The 24,911-nt window shown below is 44.8% G+C and overlaps 1 protein-coding gene across 4 annotated transcripts in view; it reads left to right on the top strand.

Moving 5' to 3' along the window:
- Positions 1-6,401: 6,401 nt before the first annotated feature.
- CDK14 (cyclin dependent kinase 14) overlaps positions 6,402-24,911 on the top strand; it is a 312,138-nt gene continuing 293,628 nt past the window's right edge. For all 4 annotated transcript variants that reach the window (XM_069959461.1, XM_069959459.1, XM_069959458.1 and 1 more), the window contains exon 1: positions 6,402-6,865. In XM_069959461.1, the coding sequence (XP_069815562.1) occupies positions 6,775-6,865 (91 nt within the window). In that variant the 5' untranslated portion in view covers positions 6,402-6,774. The remainder of the gene's footprint in view (positions 6,866-24,911) is intronic.

Here is a 24,911-nt window from a genome sequence, read left to right as displayed (position 1 = left end):
AGCGAGCGGGGAGAAAGCTATTATTATAATAAATTATTATCCGGTGTGGAGCCTTGTTCAGCTTCTATGATATTAACAGCAGAGGAGGAGGATGAAGATCAGTGTGACATTACGTGAGAACTCCGCACAATCACCCGGGCTCATTTAGGTTGGGAAAAAAAAAATATTTAAAGTGACACTGTCACCCCCTTTTTGCATAACACAACCTCTCTGCTGCCACCAGTGGTCGTGTCAGGAACAGCAGGGCTGTGCAACCCCTGGTCCCCGCACAGTTACTATCACTAATGCTGCTGCAGCCTCCTGTGATGTCTATATATTATATGTTACCATTAGAATAGATATTACACTGGGGGGAGCTGTCTGTGTCACTAGTGCTGCAGCCTCCCCTGATGTCTATATGATACATGTTACCATTAGAATAGACATTACACTAGGGGGAGCTGTCTGTGTCACCAGGGCCGGATTAAGGTTGGTGGAGGCCCTGGGCAACAATTTTGTTGGGGGCTCCCCCATTTTCTTCCCCCACAAATAAACCATACAGCAATCTATATAGGTGGCTGATTACTGTAGGGGACTTAGCACCTACCCCTCCTCACTCCTGGCTGTATGGCTCAGCATCCTCCTCTGTTCTGCATGTGATGGTCCCTAGAGGCTGCAGTCCAGAGGAAGATGCCAGGCCCTAGAGACAGGATGGGGGAGGGGTGAGCATCGCGGTGTGATTCCACTTAATTCAATGCGAGAACACAGCACTTTAGCACTTTCTGTGCTCTCTTGCCCACAATGTTAGCCACCACAGCAGCATGTGCAGTTGTGAATTGCAGGCAGAACCTGGACTTCCCAGAAAGTCCTATCTTCAGTTTCCAACCATATAAACTACCTGAAGCAGTAAAGAGCACCCAGAAAGCACTTAAAGGCTGTGTAGAATCTATAGCAGATATGGTACATGTGAATATACCCTAAGGATCATGGCATATATAGCTGCACACAGGCTACATGTCATATGCTGCACACAGACTATATATCATACTCTGCATACAGGCTATATACTATACACTGCACACTGGCTGTATATCATATACTGCTCACAGGCTATATGTCATACGCTGCACACAGGCTATATATACCATATGCGGCACACAGGCTATATATACACCATATGCTGCACACAGGCTACATGTCATATACTGCACACAGGCTATATACCATAGGCTGCACACAGGCTATATATCATAGGTTGCACAAAGGCTATATACCATACACTGCACAAGGCTATATACCATACACTGAACACAGGCTATATATAATATGCTGGACACAGGCTATATGTCATATGCTGCACACTATATATACTATATATATGCTATATATACCATACACTGCACACAGGCTATTTGTCATATGCTGCACACAGGCCCCACAGTATATGCCCCCTACTCTGATATATGCCCCTATAGTATATATCCCTGCTCCGATGTGCCAATACAAAACAAAGCCTCATACTCACCTGATCTGGGCAGATGACAGGTGTTCTCTCTTCTGGCTCTTTTCTGTTCCTTCATCCTGAAAGCCACTGTGACAGATCCTCCAGCATGCTCCATGATATCACATCCCTACTGGAGAGATCAGGTTTCCTTGCTGAGGTCCCATGCTGTCCTCTCCCCAGTGAGGGGGAGGGGCGAGGGGGGAGTGAGGACCTCTGCAGGAGACAGGCACCCGGAATCTTGACAGGAAGAATCCATTCAAAGACCCACCAGGGGAGTCTGAGCCTGCTGGGAGGGAGATGTTTACACAGAATTAACCCTACACCTCCCTCCCTCCCTCCGGGGACAGCATGCAGTGTACTCAGTGCTGTGTCCAGGTAGGGTTTTCACAGGCTTTTTGCGCGTGGGACTTTCTCCCAGACACCACTTCCGGGTTTTGGTGGAGGCCCCCTAGTGGTGGAGGCCCCTCGGCACGTGCCCCTGGTGCCCTCCCTTTAATCCGGCCCTGTGTGTCACTAGTGCTGCAGCCTCTCCTGATGTCTATATATTACATGTTACCATTAGAATAGACATTACACTGGGGGGAGCTGTCTGTGTCACTAGTGCTGCAGCCTCTCCTGATGTCTATATAATACATGTTACCATTAGAATAGACATTACACTGGGGGTAGCTGTCTGTGTCACTAGTGCTGCAGCCTCCCCTGATGTCTATATAATACATGTTACCATTAGAATAGACATTACACTGGGGGGAGCTGTCTGTGTCACTAGTGCTGCAGCCTCCCCTGATGTCTATATATTATATGTTACCATTAGAATAGACATTACACTGGGGGGAGCTGTCTGTGTCACTAGTGCTGCAGCTTCCCCCAGATAAAATTCTAAAAAATCCTTTTTTTTATGCCAGGAAAAATGGGGGGTGAGTATGATTAACTCTTTAGAGACTAAGCAGGAGTGGAACTTATGACCCCCCCATTTCCCCAACAATAAATACGCGCACCACAGTCTACTCCTGTTCTCTCTAATAATCCCCTACGGCCATATCTTAAAGGGGTACTCCAGGGAAAAGCTTTCTCTTTCAAATCAACTGGTGTCAGAAAGTTATATAGATTTGTAATTTACTACCTCTATGTTGGATACACTATAGCCTCCGTATCCCATCACCTCTATGTTGGATACACTATAGCCTCCGTATCAGATCCTCTCTATGTTGGATACACTATAGCCTCCGTATCCCATCCTCTCCATGTTGGATACACTATAGCCTCCGTATCCCATCCTCTCCAGGTTGGATACACTATATCCTCCGTATCCCATCCTCTCTATGTTGGGTACACTATAGCCTCCGTATCCCATCCTCTCTATGTTGGATACACTATAGTCTCCGTATCCCATCCTCTCTATGTTGGGTACACTATAGCCTCCGTATCCCATCCTCTCCATGTATGTTGGATACACTATAGCCTCCGTATCCCATCACCTCTATGTTGGGTACACTATATCCTCCGTATCCCATCCTCTCTATGTTGGGTACACTCCGTACTCCATCCTCTCTATGTTAGATACACTCCGTACCCCATCCTCTCTATGTTGGATACACTATAGCCTCCGTATCCCATCCTCTCTATGTTGGGTACACTATAGCCTCCGTATCCCATCCTCTCTATGTTGGGTACACTCCGTATCCCATGCTCTCTATGTTGGATACACTATAGCCTCCGTATCCCATCCTCTCTATGTTGGATACACTATAGCCTCCGTATCCCATCCTCTCTATGTTGGGTACACTATAGCCTCCGTATCCCATCCTCTCTATGTTGGGTACACTATAGCCTCCGTATCCCATCCTCTCTATGTTGGGTACACTATAGCCTCCGTATCCCATGCTCTCTATGTTGGGTACACTATATCCTCCGTATCCCATCCTCTCTATGTTGGGTACACTCCGTACTCCATCCTCTCTATGTTGGATACACTCCGTACCCCATCCTCTCTATGTTGGATACACTATAGCCTCCGTATCCCATCCTCTCTATGTTGGGTACACTATAGCCTCCGTATCCCATCCTCTCTATGTTGGGTACACTCCGTACTCCATCCTCTCTATGTTGGATACACTCCGTATCCCATGCTCTCTATGTTGGATACACTATAGCCTCCGTATCCCATCCTCTCTATGTTGGGTACACTATAGCCTCTGTATCCCATCCTCTCTATGTTGGGTACACTATAGCCTCCGTATCCCATCCTCTCTATGTTGGGTACACTATATCCTCCGTATCCCATCCTCTCTATGTTGGGTACACTATAGCCTCCGTATCCCATGCTCTCTATGTTGGGTACACTATAGCCTCCGTATCTCATCCTCTCTATGTTGGCTACACTATAGCCTTCGTATCCCATCCTCTCTATGTTGGATACACTATAGCCTCCGTATCCCATCCTCTCTATGTTGGGTACACTCTGTATCCCATCCACTCTATGTTGGGTACACTCTGTATCCCATCCTCTCTATGTTGGGTACACTCTGTATCCCATGCTCTCTATGTTGGGTACACTCTGTATCCCATCCTCTCTATAGCACTGGCTCCAGGTCTTGCTGGGTTGACCATGGAATCCTGCGTCGTCTTCATCCGGCTTCCTCCATAGAGATCTGGGCCGGGATGTCAGCAGGTAATTTACGGTGTGCGGAGTCTCCGGAACAGCTGCAGCGCCTAATGGGTTTTCATTTCTTTATCTTCATGAAGTTTGTGGAAAATATTTCACTTATAAAGAGCGTTACGCTCCATCATGACTTGCAGGTTTTTATGGGAATTGTTTTCTGTACTCGGGGAATAGCTGCGGCTCCGAGCAGGAAATGAAGCCGGCCGTCTGATACATTGGTTTTCTCATAGCAAAGAGGATGGGACCATGCAGGGATACTTTTATATGCCATATGGTCAGCATCTGGGGTAAGTATGCCCCTCCTGGTGCCCCAGAGAGACATGGCCGGTCAGATGGATCCAGTGTGGAGAAACATGGCCGGTCAGATGGATCCAGTGTGGAGAAACATGGCCGGTCAGATGGATCCAGTGTGGAGAAACATGGCCGGTCAGATGGATCCAGTGTGGAGAAACATGGCCGGTCAGATGGATCCAGTGTGGAGAAACATGGCCGGTCAGATGGATCCAGATCTCTGTGGAGAAACATGGCCGGTCAGATGGATCCAGATCTCTATAGAGAAACATGGCCAGTCAGATGGATCCAGATCTCTATAGAGAAACATGGCCGGTCAGATGGATCCAGATCGCTGTGGAGAAACATGGCCGGACAAGACGTTCAGGATTTCAATCTAAGGGCCCTTGCACACGGAGCAATTCTCGAGGAATTGTAGCTGAAAGATTTCTGCTTGAAATTCCTCGCCTATTCTGCTCTGGCGGAATTTGAGCGGAATTCGGGCGGAATTTGAGCGGAATCCGCGCGGAAATCAAGCGGAATGCAAGCGGAATTACCAGCAGAATTCAAACCCCATTGACTTCTATAGGACTCCTCTAGCGGAATCCGCCCAAAGAATTGACATGTACATTCTTTGGGCGGAATGCGGATTCTGCGCGGAATTCTGGACGGAAATTTACTCTGTGTGCACAGGCAGTCGGAAATCCCATTGTTCTCTATGGAAGGAGCAATGTTGCATTTACACGGGCGGAATTCCACGCGGATTCCGCCCGCTTTTTATGGCGGAATTCGGGCGGAATTCCGCTAGAATTGCTCCGTGTGCACATACCCTCAAAGAAGAAACAGTCCTGTGCACATGGGCCGATGTTCCTGCATCACCTAGCTGAATCTGCGGCATGGTGAATTCAGTCCTGAAATCCATAAAGGTCCAAGGCCCTACTAGATGGGGTCTCTAATACAGCGGCCGTCTAGTGTGTATATATATATATATATATATATATATATATATATATACAGTGTATATATATATATATATATATATATATATATATATATATATATACAGCACAGAAACCGCATCCCACTGGATAGCCCTGCATACACTTCTAGTCACAGCGCCACTTTTAGTCTCCTATTGGGTTACGGCCACCATCTCCCATTACTCACTACACGTCACATGACCTAAAAAGTATTCCTGGTAAGTAAATGTCTATACGCACAGCGCACCTGGGTTTTTTCTTCTATTTTTTTTTAGTATTTTCTGACTGTTCTCTTTTCTTCTCTTTGTCTTTTACTTTTAATGATCATTTTTCTCGCACAAAATTCAATGGCGCAGCAGAATCCATAATGGATTTTCGTCCAGTTGATAGCGGTTCACCTCTGAATCCCATACGACGCGGTTATACAGAATACTAATGGGGGACGGCCATAGAACAATCCCCTATCTCATAATCTGCAAATATTCAAACATTCAATATTTACAAATCTTCTTTTGTTACATTGTATCATTCCATAGGTGTCTGTTATAAGAATGTTGCATTGTTAATCTGTATGGGGTAAATCACATCTATCTCCCTCATTTTTTTATTTGGTTCCAGTCTACGCCTCCTGCATTATATTGATCATCTAGTAACTCAATTACATGTAAGATGACCACATCTCCATTTTAATGCAATTCTATAATGAAGGTTTCTCCAAATCCTGCTAGACCCAGTCCCTGCCCTCACAGCTGAGCTCCATAATGGTGATTTACTGCATGTCAGAAGCTGCTGCACTTACCCACATGCACCACTAGGTGTCTCCCTAGAGCTATGACAATCTCCATTCTCCAGCTGCTGCTGAGACCACAGAGCACATCCCTGCTCCTCTGGAGTTAGGAGCCCCATCCTGGATGTGCTTCATCAGCCTGCTAAGAATATAAACAGTAGAATGACGAAGCCAGGGGAGGGGGTGGGAGAGAGCAGAGCTCAGACACAGGACAGAAGCAGCAGCACAAGGACCAACCAAAGCTGCTGCTGCATGGCCACCAAGGGCTTCCCTGCATCCTGATCAGTCCCCTCCTGCAAACTCCTCTTGGACTTCCCTGGATTTGTCCTTACACTATACATAGGGGCAATTGTCCTGGATTTGTTTCCTCTTTTTTTTAATTTATTTATTTTTTTGTTTTTTTTTTTGCAAGAAGAAACCAAAAATGAGTCAGATCCTCTGGGTACAGACTGAATGCAAGAGCTGAAGCCTGGCTGAGGATCCAGGGGACAGGGGGAGATACAGCTGCTGGATTGGATCTGGGAGGAGGAAGCACCAGGGGGTTTTGGTTGCATTTTTTGGTGCATTTTGGGCCAAGGAGCTTGCCATCTAGATGTGTGACATGATTGAACCTCAGCCCACTCAGAAGCTGAGCAAGATGAAAAAGTTGAGGAGAACTTTGTCTGAGAGTTTCAGCAGGATAGGTGAGTGGTCTACAGCTCTTTGGGCAGGGGGAGCAGGACTTCATGGTGTTGCATTGGTCTCTGGATGTTCCTGTCCATGAAGGCTGGAAGTGCTGACAGAAACATTGCAGGGGATGGCTGCATAGGGGAACACAGGCAGATGTAGCAGAGCCCAATGTGTTATCTGCATATAGTCCAAGCACATTGCTGCTGATTCTTCATGACCTGTCTAGTCGCTTTATCTACAAGACCATAAATGATCATTGTGTATACCCTGTATAGAACATGAACCCCTTCATCTGCATAGTGAGCACACATGACAAGCTCATCTCTGCTGCTCTTACATATATCCCATATATACCAATGACCGTGCCCCTTCATAGTGGCCACACATGACAAGCTCATTGCTGCTGCTCTTACATATATCCCATATATACCAATGACAGTGCCCCTTCATAGTGGCCACACATGACAAGCTCATTGCTGCTGCTTCTGCCTCTTGGACACACATGGCCTGCCCAGCTCTGCTATATCTGCATGTAGATCACATATTCTGACTGCTCCAGCCTATAGTTTATTAACCAGACCATCTCTCTGCATAGTGACCACATTTGACCTGCTCAGCTCTGCTTTACCTGCATATATGACAAGCTCCTATCTCCAGGCTTGCAGAGCAGAGTTAGCACTGCTGCATCTGACATATAACACAGACTTCACTCTGCTTCATAGACATATTGGCCACATATAAATAGCTACATTGATGCTCGACTCTGCTGCATCAGTGTAGTGATAAGATCTGACAAACTTAGCTCTGCTTCATGTGTGTATAGATCCTATAGAACAGGCTCGGCTCTGCTGCATCTGTATATAGATCATGTAGAATAGGCTTAGCTCTGCTGCATCAGTGTAGTAGTGATAAGATATGACAAACTTAGCTCTGCTTCATCTGTGTATAGATCCCATAGAACAGGCTTGGCACTGCTGCATCTGTTTATTACTCATATGTTACAGATTTGCTCTGCTTCATATACCTATTGGCCATATATAACTAGCTGACTAGCTCGGCTCTGCTTTTCCTGGCAGATTTGTCTCTTATGTCATGCTTATATCAGCTGCATGTAGACCACACAGAACAGTGTTGGCTCTGCTACATCTACATACTGACCACATCTGACAAGCTTCCCTTCATATGACAAACTCAGCTCATCTTATTCTGGCTAATTCGTCTCCACTTCATCTGCATATTGATCTCATAGGACAAACTTGACTCTGCTTCTTCTGACACATTCGGCTCTGCTGCATCTACATATTGGTCACATAGGAGAAGCTTTAGCTATGTAGCATCTGCATGTAGGCCACATGGGATAAGCTTAACTCTGCTGCATCTGCATACAGAGACCACACAGGACAGTCTTACCAGCGCTTCATCACATCTGACAAACTCATCACTGCTGCTCCTGACACACTCAGCTCTGCTGCATCTTCATACACAAGGTTTAGCTCTGCTTCATCTGCATAGGGACCATATACCCTGATCTTAGCGCTTGCTCTACGACTATAACCAGCTCATCACTGCTGCTCCTGACACACTCAGCTCTGCTGCACACACACATATATTACTGCTGCATCCACACACACATATATTACTGCTGCATCTGGGACATGGATTCTTGGTGTGTTCTGCATTGTGTACAATGGGATATCTCCGCAGTGACTTCATATCTGGAGAAATTCCTTGTTTTACCACTTCCTGTGTGAACTGGTACATGCAGGAATAACCCAGACCCTGGAAAGTTCTCAGCGCCTCTTAGAGGGCATGTGCTAAAGGGATACTCCCAATACAGTTATATCTGGAGAATACTCCCAATACAGTTATATCTGGAGAATACTCCCAATACAGTTATATCTGGAGAACTCTTCAAGTTAAATATCTTTGCACGTACAATCATTTACCAAACTTGTCTCCTTCCCCTGTTATGCTGTTCTTTCCCTCTCATTGTTGAAAACTTATTGTCTAGGTTACCGACCACCACTCTGCTGTAAAAGCAGTGGTTTGGCATATATATGATATATAATTTAGATGTATAGAAAAATTGTGCATATATAATGTATAAAAAATATATATACTCTATATATACACCGCCAGACCACTGCTTTTAGAGCAGAGTGGTGGTCGGTAACTGAAACAATAAGCTGTCAACAATGGGAGGGAAAGAGCATCCTATCAGGAGGAGGAGGATTATATTTAACCTGATGAGTCCTACAGATAGAACTATGTTAGTTCAGGTGAGAATATCCCTTTAAGTGACCTGTATCGCTGTAAAATTCACCTAAAAATTTGCATTCATTCTTAGAACCTTTGTGAAGAAAAAGTGTTGTTACCCCCGGCAACCATCTGATAAATCTATGTCCATTATTGGCCTATAGGGTCAGTTTCATAGTGACTCAGTGGGGGTCCGAGCTGTGTGACCCCCCCCCCCCCCCCCCCCCGCCAACGTCTCTATTGTCACTTGTATATTTCATTGGCTTTGGAAGCGATCTGAATAGTGTTCAGTAGGTTTTGTTCCGGGCAGATGTAGCAGAGCTGAGTATGTCATAGAGCACGACGCACCTGGACATTCAGGAGTATTGTCATAACTTCATGACCAACTCAGCTCTGCTACATCTTACATGCAGCATTGACTTTCCAGCTGGCCAATATGTAAATGAGCCTTATCTAGTTGTCAGGGCGACAGAGTAAGCCGCCATTGTTTATAGCGGGCGTCCCCATCTGACACCCTAGGACTGAAATACCCCACACAATTGGCTGTCAGAGGCGGCGGGTCACTGTTATGTATTCAGCCCCCCGCACACATAATGTCTGATCACCTAATAACAGTATAGAATCCAATTATTGATGGAAATTCCACTAATCCGGAATGAATCTGACATGTTCTGGATTATCAGATGAGTCTATAAAATATGACTAGATCACTGCGCATTTAGTCCAGAATTTTATCAGAGATTCCAGATGATCAGGTGCCGGATTAAAGGAATTTTTCAAATTTTTTTAAATTGTCAACCCAAATTTATACAAGATTGAAAAATTAAATTTCCATAATCTAATGCGACTTTTTACCCGTGCACATTTCCTGCCGTTCCGTCCTGTGTGCACGCTGTCCCTGAGGGCCGACCCACAAAGAGATTGCAGAGTTTGCTGAAAATTCAGGGAAACATCTGCAAAATGCATCGATTTCCCCATAGATTTCATCCCGACAAAACTGGGAAACGGACTGTCCGTAAATGAGACTGCTCGCCTGGCTGGTCGTTAGGTGTGAAAAGATCCCATGACCTGGAGGGGAATGTTCTGTAGAATTGTAATGTAGGCTATGTTCACACAATGTACGGATAACGGCCGTTGTTTGCCACTGAAAAATTGTCAGACCGTTGTTGCATTGAAAACAATGCCTAACAGCCCGAAATGACTGACATGTCAATTACTTGAATGGTTGTATCAAACAACGGCCGTTGGTCAATACATTGTACTTCAATGCCACGCATTTCACTATGAAAAGAATGGCCGTTCTTTTTATAATATGTAGGTTGTATGAACATAGCCTTACATTGTATTCCTATAGTAAGACCTCTGCTTGCAGTCAGTGATGGGTCTATCCTCACATCTGTAGACAGTCTGGACAATCCCCTGTGAGTGCCGCACATCAGCTACGATAACGATCGAATTCGAACGATAATCGTACGTGTAAACACGGCGAACGATCGAAAAATTGTTCATTTTGATCTTTTAACAGGTTCTTAAATCGTCGTTCGCAACAAAATCGCCAGTCGTTCCCTGACTTTCCCTATGTGTGAGATAGGCTTAAGCGATCGCAAAACGAATTTTCTGTACGATATATCGTACAGTCTAAACGCTGATCGTTATAAAAAAAAAAATCGTTAGTTTAAAATCGTTTATCGTACAATCGGGCGAATTATCGCTCCGTGTAAACCCAGCATTAGTCAGTCTGATACAATGGATGTCGGATACAATGTATCAGGTTTGGTAACAGTCAGGTTGCTATTACACCAAGCGATTTAACGATAAACGATCTCTAACGACCGCTATGGCAAACGACCCGAATTCGCCCAATTACAGGGAACGATGATTGTTTATTTATTACTTATGATCGTTCTTGCTGTTTTCTCGTCGCTATTGTGTACGTTTCAGCTATGACTACTTATTACACCGAACGATAAAACGATAAAAATAGGTCCAAATTCTATCAGACGACCAACGATGTCTATTACACAAAACTATTATCGTTCGAAAAATCGTTAGATGTTCGGATTTAAACGATAATCGTCCCTTGGGGCCGTGTTACACGGGACCATTATTGTTTGAAAAATCGTTAATCGTTCGGATTTACGCGATAATCGTTTCGTGTAATAGCAGACAACGATTAAATGACAAAAGAGAAATCGCCGGTCGTTTGATGGAAGTCAGACCTATTTTTATTGTTTTATCGTTTGGTGTAATAAGTCACAGCTGAAACTTAAGCAATAGCGACGACAAAACGACCGCAAGAACGATCATAAGGGGTTGTCTATTTTGGGGGGGGGGGTAATAGCCTGTACAGTGTCACAGCTGTCCATGGGCGGCTATTACATCTCATCTCCAGTTATGTAAATAGAAGCTGCAATACCAAAAACAGCCTGAGGACAAGAGTGGCGCTGTTTCTGGAAAATGTGTAACTTCTTAAAGGGACATGACATGAAACAGTGTGTAGATGGTGGTAGGCTTTAGATACCTTTAATGCCCCCCTGCCCCATGTTTTATCGGGGTTGCACTTTATTCCCATTCCCATACACTGTGGTATAAAAGGTGCAGTCCCATGTAACCGGAGTGGTTCCTCTCACCTATTCACCATCCCCATCATTGCAGCGCCGCGCTCGTCCTTACAAATGTGCAGCGCTGGATCGATGCTGATACGGAGAGGGGGGGGGGGGGGGGTTGAACACCAGCTGGCGCGGCGCGGGCAGGACGTTCATTTGTAAGATGATACAGCTTGCGTTAACCCCTCGTTGGCACGTTGTCAGCTGTCTCAGTCTCTCTGCAGATTTTCACGTGCAGATGGCGAAAGTTATTATTAATTTCAGCGTTTCCTTAAACCACGATGGCGGCAGAAAGTGGCGCTGGCGTTCCCGGCCGCCAATCAGATTTATCTGGTGAAAAATATAGGAAGGTGGAGGCGTCAGATTGGTGGAGCAGCTGCTTGTAGCAGCCAATCAGGTTGCAGCTTTAATTTTTTTTTTTTTTTTTTTAATTCTCATTTCCCATTTTCAGGACACAAGAAGGATCTGCGGAATCAGTCGGAGACGTCCACGGCCGTACATTGCTTAATTTTTGGCCCAACTAAACTTCCAGATCCCCATAATATTCTACATTGTGGTGGAATCTGGACTCGTGGCCGTAATAGGGACGCGAGGATACAGCATTATTACACTGTCAATCATCATTTCTATCTATTTTAATTGCAGATTTGAAAGGTGGCAAAAAAGTGGGTGTGGTTCCCTTAGAAGGGGGCGGGGTTTATACATTTTAAACAGAAGTTAAATTAAAGGGGTTGTTCACCAAAAATAGTTTTTCAAATAAACTGGTGGTAGAAAGTGCCAGAGATTTGTATTTACTTCTATTTAAAAAAAAAATATTCAAGTCTCCCAGCACTTATCAGCTGCTGCATGTCCTACAGGAATTGGTGTATTCTCTCCAGTCTGGAGAGCAGGAGAGGTTTTCTATGGGGATTTGCTGCTGCTCTGGACAGTTCCTGACATGGACAGAGGTGGCAGCAGAGAGCACTGTGTCAGACTGGAGAGAATACACCACTTCCTGCAGGACATACAGCAGCTGATAGGCACTGAAGACTAGAGATTCTTTAATAGAATTAGATTACAAATCTCTGCCACTTTCTGGCACTCTTTGATTTGAATGATTTTTTTTTATTATTATTGTGAACTACCCCATTAAAGGGATTATCCTGGCTTAGAATTTTATTTTTATTTTTTTTCCCAAAATGGTACCGGGGTGGCGCTGTTTCTGTAAGAAAGCGTCCCGGACCATTATTTCCCCTGTAATATATAATACATAGCTCCAGAGCTGCTGAGCAGGATAAACTCTGGGGCACATGACACATGATGTATATCTGTGCGCTCCTATTGTTTATCTCCCAGAGGTAGGGGGCGCCATTGCTTCTGGCAGCGGCTTATATCCTGTGGCTGAATGGAGCATCATAGTAGCTGAGCGCTCTGGCCGGCAGCAGATTCTGTACAGACATTATTGGCTTCCTTCTGGGATCAGCTGATCGGTCCTATAAAATTGTGCAAAAACAACCCTATAAACCCAGTCAATCCAAAGCATAAATCTGTATAATGACTTTTTTTTGCCTTTGGCCTCTAGGGGCGCCATTTCTTTGCTTAGTGCTGTATCCATTGAGTGTATGATACTAATATAGAATCTCACATTACATCTGCTACAGTAATTGCAGCATGGAGACGTATACACGGCCACCGATTCAGAAAGGAGAGCCGACCACCAACCCTTACATATCATTACACCCTGGCTGGACTGTGCCAGCCGACAGCTGAGGCCTCAATATCCGGCTCCGACCTCTGTCTGTTCTGCCGGTTTATATCTATAGCAAAATAACATTAAAATGTAAAATAAATCTAAAATTTTAAATAAGATCTAAAAAAAAAATACAAATACACATATATAATACACATGCTATATAAATGTTTATTAAGAAAATATATATATATTGTATAATAAAGACACAATAAGACTTAATTTTGAGACGACTTAATAACTTTACAATCAAGTATAACCGAAAATGAAACTACAATATAGAAACAAAATGACATTTTAAAAGTGAATAATAAAAATACTAAATGGGAAAAACCCTGTAATTATATAACTAATAAAATATGAGATGAGTCTGAACATTTACAATAAAAATACAAAAGTAAAATATATTAAATATAAACCATGATATATAATATAATATAATAAAATATAATGTTGTAACTTTCTCATAAGGTATAAAGGTAAAATAAACACTAAAAGTAATAACCAGCTGTGCAGGGATTTTCCCAGTATCCTCCAGTGGAAGCCGTCAGTCCTCCGCCATTGCATCCATCGGCATCAGGTGACGTTTTTGTGGCCGTGGATGATCTATTCCTGGACATCTCAGTGCCCAAATCTGGAAAGAATTTTCATGGATGTTTTTCTGCTCTTTTAGGCCGTTCACACACACCGTCAAAATGACGGCCATTTTTTGGGGTGGTCGTGATTTAATGGCCGTTATTTTAATATATTTCATATAATACCGGACGTTTTTGCCATTCAGTGTGACAGTAGCCGCAGTTTGGACTAGGTTGCTGCTTGTAATTGAAATGTTTAGCTTTGTTCCCTGATTATGTAGCTGTATACTTGTATACTATCACATGGGATGGTTATTTAGTGTATATATATATATATATATATATATATAACACCTCTGACAGAAGCCTCCAGCATATGCCACCATGTGGGCGTACCATGCCATCTGTCACCCATAGGTTCTCATGAAAAAAGCTTGCTGCTCTTTTTTTATTTTTTTTTTCTGACGGCCCCAATATAAAAAAAGGGAAATAATAATAATTATTATTATGCAGTTTTTTTTTCTTTTAAGTCAACTGCTGTCAGAAAGTTATATAGATTTGTAATTTACTTCTATTTAAAAATCTCCAGTCTTCCAGTACTTATCAGCTACTGTATGTCCTGCAGGAAGTGGTGTATTCTCTCCAGTCTAATACAGTGCTCTCTGCTGCCACCTCTGTCCAGATCAGCAGCAAATCCCCATAGAAAACCTCTCCTGCTCTGGACACTTCCTGACATGGACAGAGGTGGCAGCAGAGAGCACTGTGTCAGACTGGAGAGAATACACCACTTCCTGCAGGACATGAAGCAGCTGATAAGTACTGGAAGACTGGAAATTTTTAAACAGAAGTAAATTACACATCTGTAAACTTTCTCACACCGGCTGATTTGAAAGAAAAAAAATACCTGGAGTGCCCCTTTAATTTTCTCTTTCTACTGTTATCCGGCCTACACTACCAACCACAAAATTATGAAATTGCATCAATTGCAAAGTGCAGACTATGATGTCAGACCTTCCCTCCCGCCTGTCCCCACCAGCAGGAGGCCGGGAATCACAGCGAGGTAAAATATTCTGGATTTCCAATCTTTTTTCCCCATGTAGTCTCTGTGTTTTTGCCTGATCTCGGCTTATAGGGACGTTGTTATTTGCTGGCTGTAACCTTGTGAGACTCCATCTTAGCGCCGCTCTCTGTTTACTCCGCGCTGTGTAATCCTCCGCATCGCTGACATATGTTCTGCACCTGTTTGTTTAAACAACATAAAAAACCTATGATAAAAGAATGTGAGCGGGCGGCGTACAGCTGGGGGGGGGGGTATGGACACAATATACTGCTGATATAATGCGATGCAGTGTTACGGTTCACGGACACGAAGCTCTGCTGGACAATCACTTTGCATCAGTTTTGAAATCCAGCTGAAAATTGGCCCCCATGGTGGGTAGGTACTCGCCTGCGGGGACAAAGAGTGGTTCGAATATAGACCTATCCTTAAGGCTATGTTCACACAGTGTAAATTAACGGCCGTTGTTTTCACCCGGCCGGACACGTACGCTTGAAACTACGGCTGTAGAAATACGAGCATGCGGGCTAGTCGTGAAACTACGGCCGTTGTATAATTTTGCGTCCTAGCCTGTTTCTAAGCGGCCATTTATTTGAAATACTGCGCCCAGCCCAAGAAACCACTCAGAACATTTTTTTTTTTACATCAAAATCAAGTTTAATTTGGCAGATAAGTTTTAAGTGTGCGGCTGCATTGAAATCCACGGCCGTTGTTGGAGCATTACCGTCCGGAAATAATTGACATGTTCATTATTCACGGGGCCGTAGTGTGAACATAACCTAAAGGTGTGTGGTGAAGGTGTACTCTGGTGATCCCCATAGAAAACCTCTCCTGCTCTGGACAGTTCCTGACATGGACAGAGGTGGCAGCAGAGAGCACTGTGTCAGACTGGAGAGAAGACACCACTTCCTGCAGGACATACAGCAGCTGATAAGTACTGGACAATTGGAGATTTTTAAATAGAAGTAAATTACAAATCTGTATATCTTTCTGAGAAAAAGGCGGGGGGGGGGGGAATCAGTTATTCCAGTTTAAGAAAATTGTTTTTAAATAAAACAATCATCTCCCAATACATCACTTACTAATCTAGTGTTATCACTAATAGGCCGGCCTTTGTTTGATTTACCCCCCTGAAAGAAAGTTGTATAGTGTTTCCATTCTCACAATGTATCATCAGCTTGGCTGAGTCTAAGCCCCGCCCCCTTGAGTGATGTCACCACCTCAGACCTATCCCTACAGCCTATCTCCGTCTTACTGTCATATACATGAATACATATATTAGATAAGGAGGAGGTGTGGTTACAGCATGCTGCCTTATGTAAGTAAGCAGACAGGGAATGCATACAGCAGGTGCTGCAGATACACTGACTGCAGCGCAATAATCTGCGGTGTACTGAAATGTGCTGCAACTGTGGGGAACTGGGAGGGGGTCTGTGATGGAGAGCTAGAGGAAAGCAAAGCATTCTGGGAATTGTAGTACTGAGCAGCTGCTCAACCTGTTAGACCATACCCATAAAACAAATGGGCAGGTAGGCCATAGAGTATGCTTATGCAGAAGTTTTATCTACTTACCGGATGAAAACCTGAATATAACACTCAGACATAACCTCTGATATGTTACTGCCCATGGTGAGACTAACAATTCCTTCCATACTTGTTATTATCTATTCAGTCTCCTTCCCCCAGTTCTCAGCTGCTGCTTTCTGCTGAAGACACAAAAATATGTGTGTGAGCCTTTCTCTCTGTCTCCCCCTCCTCCCCCCTCCCTTCTAAGATGGCTGATGTGAACAAATCCCTGCCAGGCTGTATCTACAACACTGTAGCACACAGTTAGTTCATCAGCAACCCGACCACAGTATAACCCTCCCAGCATTATAAAGAAGCTACAATGTTGCAGATAAAGCCTGCCATGGACTTGTTTACATCAGCCGTCTCAGAAGGGAGGAGGAGACAGAGAGAAAAGCTCACAAACAGATTTTTGTGTCTTCAGCAGAAAGCAGCAGCTGAGAACTGGGGGAAGGAGACTGAATAGATAATAACCAGTATGGAAGGAATTGTTAGTCTCACCATGGGCAGCAACATATCAGAAGCTATGTTTGAGTGGAGTACCCCTTTAAGAATAGGTGTTCCATACTGTGAGTACATTGATGCAGAAGTTTAGTAGCTGTTAAGCTGCGGTGTATATGATTGTCAGGCGCTGGGTGTTTATATAGAGGGAACAATGGCTGATTATTGTTATTATAGCGGAGCTGTGTGCAGAACAGATGGCTGCTCTTCCTTACGCGGAGCCCCAGAGGCAGCGGGAAGATGGAGGTGAGGAGGTTAAGTGGCTGCTGCATACCACGGCCTCCTGTGTCCTCTGAGCTGGAGTGGTCGGGGGACGTGTGTGATGGAGGCCGGCGTCCCCCGCCCCGGTATCCCGGTGGGTCCAGTCCGGCCCTTATTTGGCTGTCCGTTCCCGGTTATAACCAGGCCCGGTTCCTGCTGTAACCGCTCCAGGACGTTCCACATTCCAGCGGTGTCATCCATGACACAGAAGAGGATTCTCCGCATTCGATGCCTATTCTGGCCTTATAAGGAGAAGAGGAGGAAGAGCAGGAGGAGGATGAGGCCTTCCAGGTCCTTTAAGGCTGAATGGAGTCATCAGTGAGTTTCCCCAAATGTAACCGAGTGCTGCAAACGCCTCTCAATTTACATGAGGAAAATGTGATGAGGATCAGGTGCCAGGTCCTGGCTGCCAAAACGCTCGACCCTCCGGGCTGCCGCCTCCAAGTGCTGGCGCGCTGTCCTCCGCTGACATGACAGCCGCCACTGGTGTACAGCATTGGTGGGAATGTCCTCCATCTCACTGGGGGCCTGTATACTGCTTATCAGGAATTATGGCATCATGGGGGGGTCCTGGCTCGAGACCCCCAATTCTGAGCCACAAACAATAACAAAGGGATCATATCTTCTAAGCTCCTTGTTTTTAGAGAGACAATGTCACAGAACATGTCTTTCAGATTAACTGGTGACAGAGATTTGTAATTTACTTCTATTAAAAAAAATCTCCAGTCTTCCAGTACTTATCAGCTGCTGTATGTCCTGTGGGAAGTGTTGTATTCTCTGCAGTCTGACACAGTGCTCTCTGCTGCCACCTCTGTCCATGTCAGGAACTGTCTAGAGCAGGAGAGGTTTTCTATGGGGATTTGCTGCTGCTCTGGACAGTTCCTGACATGGTCAGAGGTGGCAGCAGAGAGCACTGTGTCAGACTGGAGAGAATACACCACTTCCTGCAGGACAAACAGCAGCTGATAAGTACTGGAAGACTGGAGATTTCTTTAACAGAAGTAAATGACAAATCCCTTGCACTTTCTGGCACCAGTTGATTTGAAAGAAAAGAGTTTTGGGTGAACAATCCCTTTAAGAAATTAGGGAAAAAGGGAAAAGTTCTGTAATTTCCTCCTGCGCTTTTAATTTTTCCCTATTTATAAGATCTACAACAAATACAATGGGCCACGCTGCGACTCCCAGTATTCCTGCAGAGAGACAAGAGCCTGGAGTGCTGCACGTCGCATAATATGCCTGACCGTTCTGGTGGGTGAGAGGTGTCTGGCATCGGCTTATTGTATTGTATCTAATAAAAGAATTATCTAAAAATGCAAATTTCTCTCCTCATCTTCACGACGGCACCACAGGAGTTAACTCTACCCCCTAGGGACAGGAAAAAGCACAACACGAGAGGTTAAAAGCCCCTCCCCTTCCCACAATCACCAGTGCTTTTTCCTGTCCCTAACAGGGCAGGCACGAGAGGTGGGGATCCGTCGGGAAGATGAGAACCCCATGAAGATAAAAAGACAAGCATTACCCCTCAGCTGGGTCGATCGAGGTACGCCCTCCTTCCTCCCGGGAGCAGCTGTGGATCTTCGGGTCCGGGGTAGCAGGATGGTCCAGGCTTCTGGCCATCCTGGTGTGCGGAGTCTGCCGGAATCCCGCCCTCCGGGTCGGCTTTCCAGAGCGCAGGCAGACTCAGTATGGACCCGCCGCCGGGTAAGTAGCAGCGGACTTGCGGCCAGGCGAGTGCGGGGTCTTCTCCGGTGCGGCCTGGCGTCCTGACGTACTTCCGGTCGCGCGAGTTCACCGGAAGTGAGGCGGCGGGTCACAGTGACGTCCTCACGTTACGTGGGGACGTACTGACGTCACACCCGGAAGTAGCACTCCGGAAGCGCGAAATTCAAACCGCTGGGACAAGGTACATAAGAGATGGAGTCCTCTTCCTCTTCGGCAGCCGCTGCTGCGCCTGATAAGTCTCCCAAGGTGTCCCAGGTGGTGAGTGCTCATATATGTGTGTGGGTATCTATGACTACTCTGTGGGTTGGGGTTCTGTACTATTGTAGCACACCCTCTCCTACTCCTTATATTTTTGCACTGGGTGTTACCCTTAGTGTATTAATATCCTTGTTCTTTTAGGATAAGGATAAAGATAAGGATAAGGATAAGGAATCAAAGGAGAAATCTAAGACGATCCCTACAAAGAGATGTATTACTTGTAATAATCGCCTATCATCATCCTATAAGAAAAACATTTGTGCCACATGCATTGCGGACATTGTTAAAGAGGACAGATCTTCATTTCTTGATGAAATTAGGAAGATGATGAAGGATGAGATAAAAACATCTATGCAGACTACTGCCCCGACAGTAGTAACTCCTGCTCCTCCTGTGATTCCGTTTATATCTCCAGTATTACCAGCTTCAGTGCCCACTCCCCTTAACATAGCCCCGCCAGATCCAGCGGCGGGTAGTGTATCAGGAGAATCTTCTCGATCTAAAAGACGAAGATCTTCGTCCTCAGAATCTGAACATGAATCCGATCATTTATCAGATTCTGTAATTATCTGTGAAGAGGAGGTTATCACAGAACAGCGTCCTAAAAGATATTTATTTCCCACCGAGCGCACAGGACCCTTTATTGATGCGGTAAGACAGGCCCTTGGTATGGAAGTAATACAGGAGGACATAAATCCCAAAGATAAATTGTTTGCGGGACTTAGAGCAAGGGATAAGACTGTGTTCCCCATTCATGAGACCCTTCAATCTCTGGTGTTGGATGAATGGAAGGAACCAGAAAAGAGATTTATGATTCCAGGGGAAATCAAAAGGAGACTTCCCTTTAAGGAAGAGGACATTGTAAAATGGGATGAAGCACCAAAAATTGATGCACAGTTAGCCAAAGTGTCTAAAAAGATGGTGCTCTCCTTTGAGGACTCTTCACAACTAAAAGATCCCATGGATCGCAAAGCAGAGAGTCTACTGAAGAAATCATGGGATATAAGTTCCTTCTCAATAAATAACAATATCGCAGCTACAAGCGTGGCCCGCGCTATGCAGGTGTGGTTGGAACAACTGGAGGACAATATAAAGAGAAGTGATAAGGAAGATATATCTAATTCCATTACACTTCTAAAAGATGCGGCGGCCTTCTTAGCTGATTCTTCTGCCGAATCAGTAAGAGCAGCAGCCAGAGACGGGGCACTTACTACCGCTGCACGTCGTGCATTATGGTTAAAGGACTGGGCTGGAGATAATACATCCAAAGCCAAATTATGTGGCATCCCTTTCGAGGGTAATTACGTATTTGGAACAGGTCTGGATAAAGTTTGTGAGAAAACTTCAGACAAAAAGAAGGCCTTACCAGAAGTAAAGCCTCCAAGAAAGAAAGAACCCTATAAGAGACCTAGGTACCAGGATCAAACGGTAAATAAGGGGAAAGCGGGAGGCCGTTGGAGCTATCAAAAAGGGGGAAAAAACAAGAATATTTTTTACCCCGCCAAGGCCTCTCAGGATAAACAATGACAGAGGTGCAGTTGGGGGGAGACTGACCAGGTATGGGGAGACCTGGAGTCAGGTAACGCAAAATCCTTGGATTTTGGACATTATTCAGCAGGGCTACAAAATAGAATTCTCCCAGCCTCCTCCCAAAAGATTTCTAATATCCCGCCAATCCTCTCCTCATCTACAGCGGGAATTACTGGACAGTGTAAAGAAACTTATTCTTTCAGAGGTAGTAGCTCCAGTCCCAGTGACGGAACTTGGGAGAGGACACTACTCCAACCTGTTTCTGGTGAAGAAACCAAACGGGTCTTACAGACTGATCATAAATTTGAAGCCTTTAAACAAGGCAGTGACATACAAAAGATTCAAGATGGAATCAATAAAGACCACCACTCCTCTGATATCAAAAGACGCAGTGATGGCTTCGATAGACCTTACAGATGCGTACTACCACATTCCTATTCACGCATCATCTCAACGCTACCTAAGATTTGCACTGAGGATGGACGGTAGGGTTCAACATTTTCAGTTCAAAGCCCTTCCCTTTGGGATCTCTTCTGCTCCCAGAATCTTTACAAGTGTCATGGGGGAGGTAGCCTCTTACCTACACTTAAAAGGTATAAGTATTGTCTGTTATCTGGATGACCTTCTTTTGATTGCAGATACCCCTCGGAAGCTTCTACAAAACCTAGAGGTGACATCAGATCTTCTGAGAAACCTAGGATGGCTTCTAAACGAGCAAAAATCGGACTTAAATCCAAGCACACAAAAGGTATTTCTGGGGATCCTTTTGGATTCTTCCAGACAAATGTCCTTTCTCCCTACAGATAAAAAGTCTTCTTTAATAGACAAAGTAAAGAGCTTCAGACGTAAACGATCCTGTAAAATTAGAGAGGCCATGTCACTAATGGGATCATTCACAGCCTGCATCCCTGCGGTGCCCTGGTGCCAGGCACATTCCAGGATCCTACAAAATCACATTTTATCCTCCTGGAATCATCATAAATCAGGTCTGGATAAACTAATGATTATTTCTCAACAGGTACTCAGGTCCCTCAACTGGTGGCAACACCCAGAAAATCTTTCAAAAGGTGTCCACTGGAATCCAGCTCCCAAAATTACGATGACCACGGACGCAAGTCTGACGGGATGGGGAGCACAAGTACAGGGACGTCTCCTTCAGGGTCTATGGTCCCCAGAAGAAAGGAAGCGGTCATCAAACTACAGGGAATTGTTAGCAGTCTTGATGTCCCTGAAACAAGCAGAGGAAGATCTAAAACATTGTCATATACACATATTGTCGGACAATATAACAACAGTCGCACATCTTCGTCACCAGGGCAGTGTGAAGAGGAATGCTCTACAGAACATCTCGGCCAAGATATTTCTATGGGCAGAAGGAAATATTCTTTCACTCAGTGCCACTCATCTTCGAGGCTCGGAAAACGTCAATGCAGATTTCCTAAGCAGACACACAGTCCATCCAGGAGAATGGTGCCTCAACGACAAGACATTCCTACAGCTGACCAACAGATGGGGTCAACCACAGGTAGATCTTTTTGCCACATCTCAGAACAAGAAGACACGACACTTCTTCTCTCTAGATCCCAGGGATGGGGCATTGGGAACAGATGCATTAGCGCATCCCTGGAACTACAATCTGGCATACGCCTTTCCTCCTATTCCTCTGATACCCAGAGTCCTACAAAAGATCTTGAGGGATCAGGCAACAGTAATCTTGATTGTACCTTACTGGCCGAGGAGATCGTGGTTCGGTCTACTTCAAAACCTCACAACAGAACCACCGATCCAATTACCGCGGGAACCGGACCTTCTATTTCAGGGCCCTCTTCTCCATCCAGATCCGGGGTCACTGAAGCTATCAGCATGGATCCTGAGAGGTGCATGCTGAGAAGTAGAGGTCTCTCGGAAGACGTGATAACTACTATTCAAAAAAGTCGAAAACCTGTTACAAACAAAATATACTCGAAGATATGGAAAGTGTATTGTTCCTGGTGCCCCACTAAACCATCCTTTCCAGCCGACCCGAACATTACACAAATTCTAGACTTTCTCCAAGCAGGTCTCCTTAAAGGTCTAAAACCAGCTACTTTAAGAGTCCAGGTTGCGGCTCTATCAGCTATCTACGACTATCCCATTGCTGAACATAGGTGGGTTAAGAAATTTCTTAGAAGTGCTCAGAGGCAATCACCTTCTGTAAGGAATCTTCATCCACCCTGGGACCTCAACTCAGTGCTTGAAGGTCTCACCAGAGCACCCTTTGAACCTCTGGAAGAGGCCGACATTAAGCTACTCTCATACAAAACTGCATTTCTTGTAGCAATAGTGTCTGCTAGAAGAGTAAGTGAACTACAGGCTCTTACTATCCGAGAACCCTATTTCCTGATACAGGACGATAGGGTTACATTAAAAACCGACCCAAACTTCCTACCAAAGGTGGTTTCATCCTTCCATCAGTCTCAGGATATAATTCTTCCGTCATTTTGCCCATCCCCTAAAAACGACTTGGAAAGGAAATTCCATACGTTAGACGTAAAGAGAGCAATCTTACAATATCTAGATGCATGCAGCTCTTGGAGAAAAGAACAATCCCTATTTATTCAATTTCAGGGGAAAAATAAGGGCAAAAAAGTCTCAAAAAGCGTTTTGGCAAGATGGATTAGGAACGCTATAGAACAATCCTACATTCTTCAGAATCTCACTTCTCCACTGAGAATTAAAGCCCATTCCACCAGGGCAATATCCACTACCTGGGCAGAGAGAGCTTCAGCTTCGATTGACCAGATTTGCCGAGCAGCCACTTGGTCCTCTCCGCACACCTTCACGAAGCATTATAGACTGCAGCTTCAGAGAAATGAAGACCTAACCTTCGGGAGAGGGGTTCTTCAGGCTGTGGTCCCACCCTAAGGTAAATGGTTGGCATTCTCCTGTGGTGCCGTCGTGAAGATGAGGAGAGAAAAAGGTATTAGTCTTACCGGTAAGACTGTTTCTCCGAAATCTTCACGACGGCACCAACACCCCACCCTATACTGTGTATAAAAATATATATATAGTACTCACGTGGTGCCAAAGGTTGTTATAATACACTGGTGATTGTGGGAAGGGGAGGGGCTTTTAACCTCTCGTGTTGTGCTTTTTCCTGTCCCTAGGGGGTAGAGTTAACTCCTGTGGTGCCGTCGTGAAGATTTCGGAGAAACAGTCTTACCGGTAAGACTAATACCTTTTTCTTCCCTATGCCCAGGATTGGGGGTTACTATCAGTGCTGGATCGAGCGCAGCAAACAAAGGACAACTTGTCTGACTAGTGAAGGGAGCAGCATCAGTCAGAGTTATTAATGCTTCCTTCCTGCAGCTGCCACTAGGGGGAGCTGACTGCATACTGTTTATACATTGACCTTCATAATAAATCTGTCTGCAGTAAGCTCCTCCGCTCCCCCAAGTGGTGGCTACAGGTACAAAGAATTCTGTTGGCTTAAATATAAATGATGGAGGTTTGTCAGAATAACAATAAGGCTATGTTCACACTGTGTAAAGACAACGGCCGCTGTTTGACATGTTCCTGCAGCCAATTCTGCCATATCAGCTGCAGGAACATGATTTTATTTGGAATTCAGGCGCATTTGGATGATGCCTGTAATCCACAATACCATTAAAGTCCATGCAATGTATGGTTTTAAAACGACCCTACATCGTGTTAACATTGCAGAACAATGGCCGTTGTTTGCACTCCAGCAGCCATAAATGACGTATCATGGAAGAATCCGGTAATTGTTGAATATAGTGTGTGAACAGTGGCCATGGTTCCCCATAGACTTTAATTCAGTGGCGTATTTAAGGCAAGAACGGCTGTTTTTTTGATCGCCAGCAATGGCCGTTCTTGTTTTAAAAAAATACACTGTGTGAACATAGCCCACAGATGTATAAAATGTCCTCATGCTTTTGGACCTGTATCTTGTCCTATCTGGTCCCAGAACAGTTAATGGAAGTCATGTGACTTAGTGGC

The sequence above is a fragment of the Dendropsophus ebraccatus genome, chromosome 2, assembly GCF_027789765.1.
Source record: "Dendropsophus ebraccatus isolate aDenEbr1 chromosome 2, aDenEbr1.pat, whole genome shotgun sequence".
NCBI classification, from domain to species: domain Eukaryota; kingdom Metazoa; phylum Chordata; class Amphibia; order Anura; family Hylidae; genus Dendropsophus; species Dendropsophus ebraccatus.
This window is presented reverse-complemented; position numbering and strand designations above follow the sequence as displayed.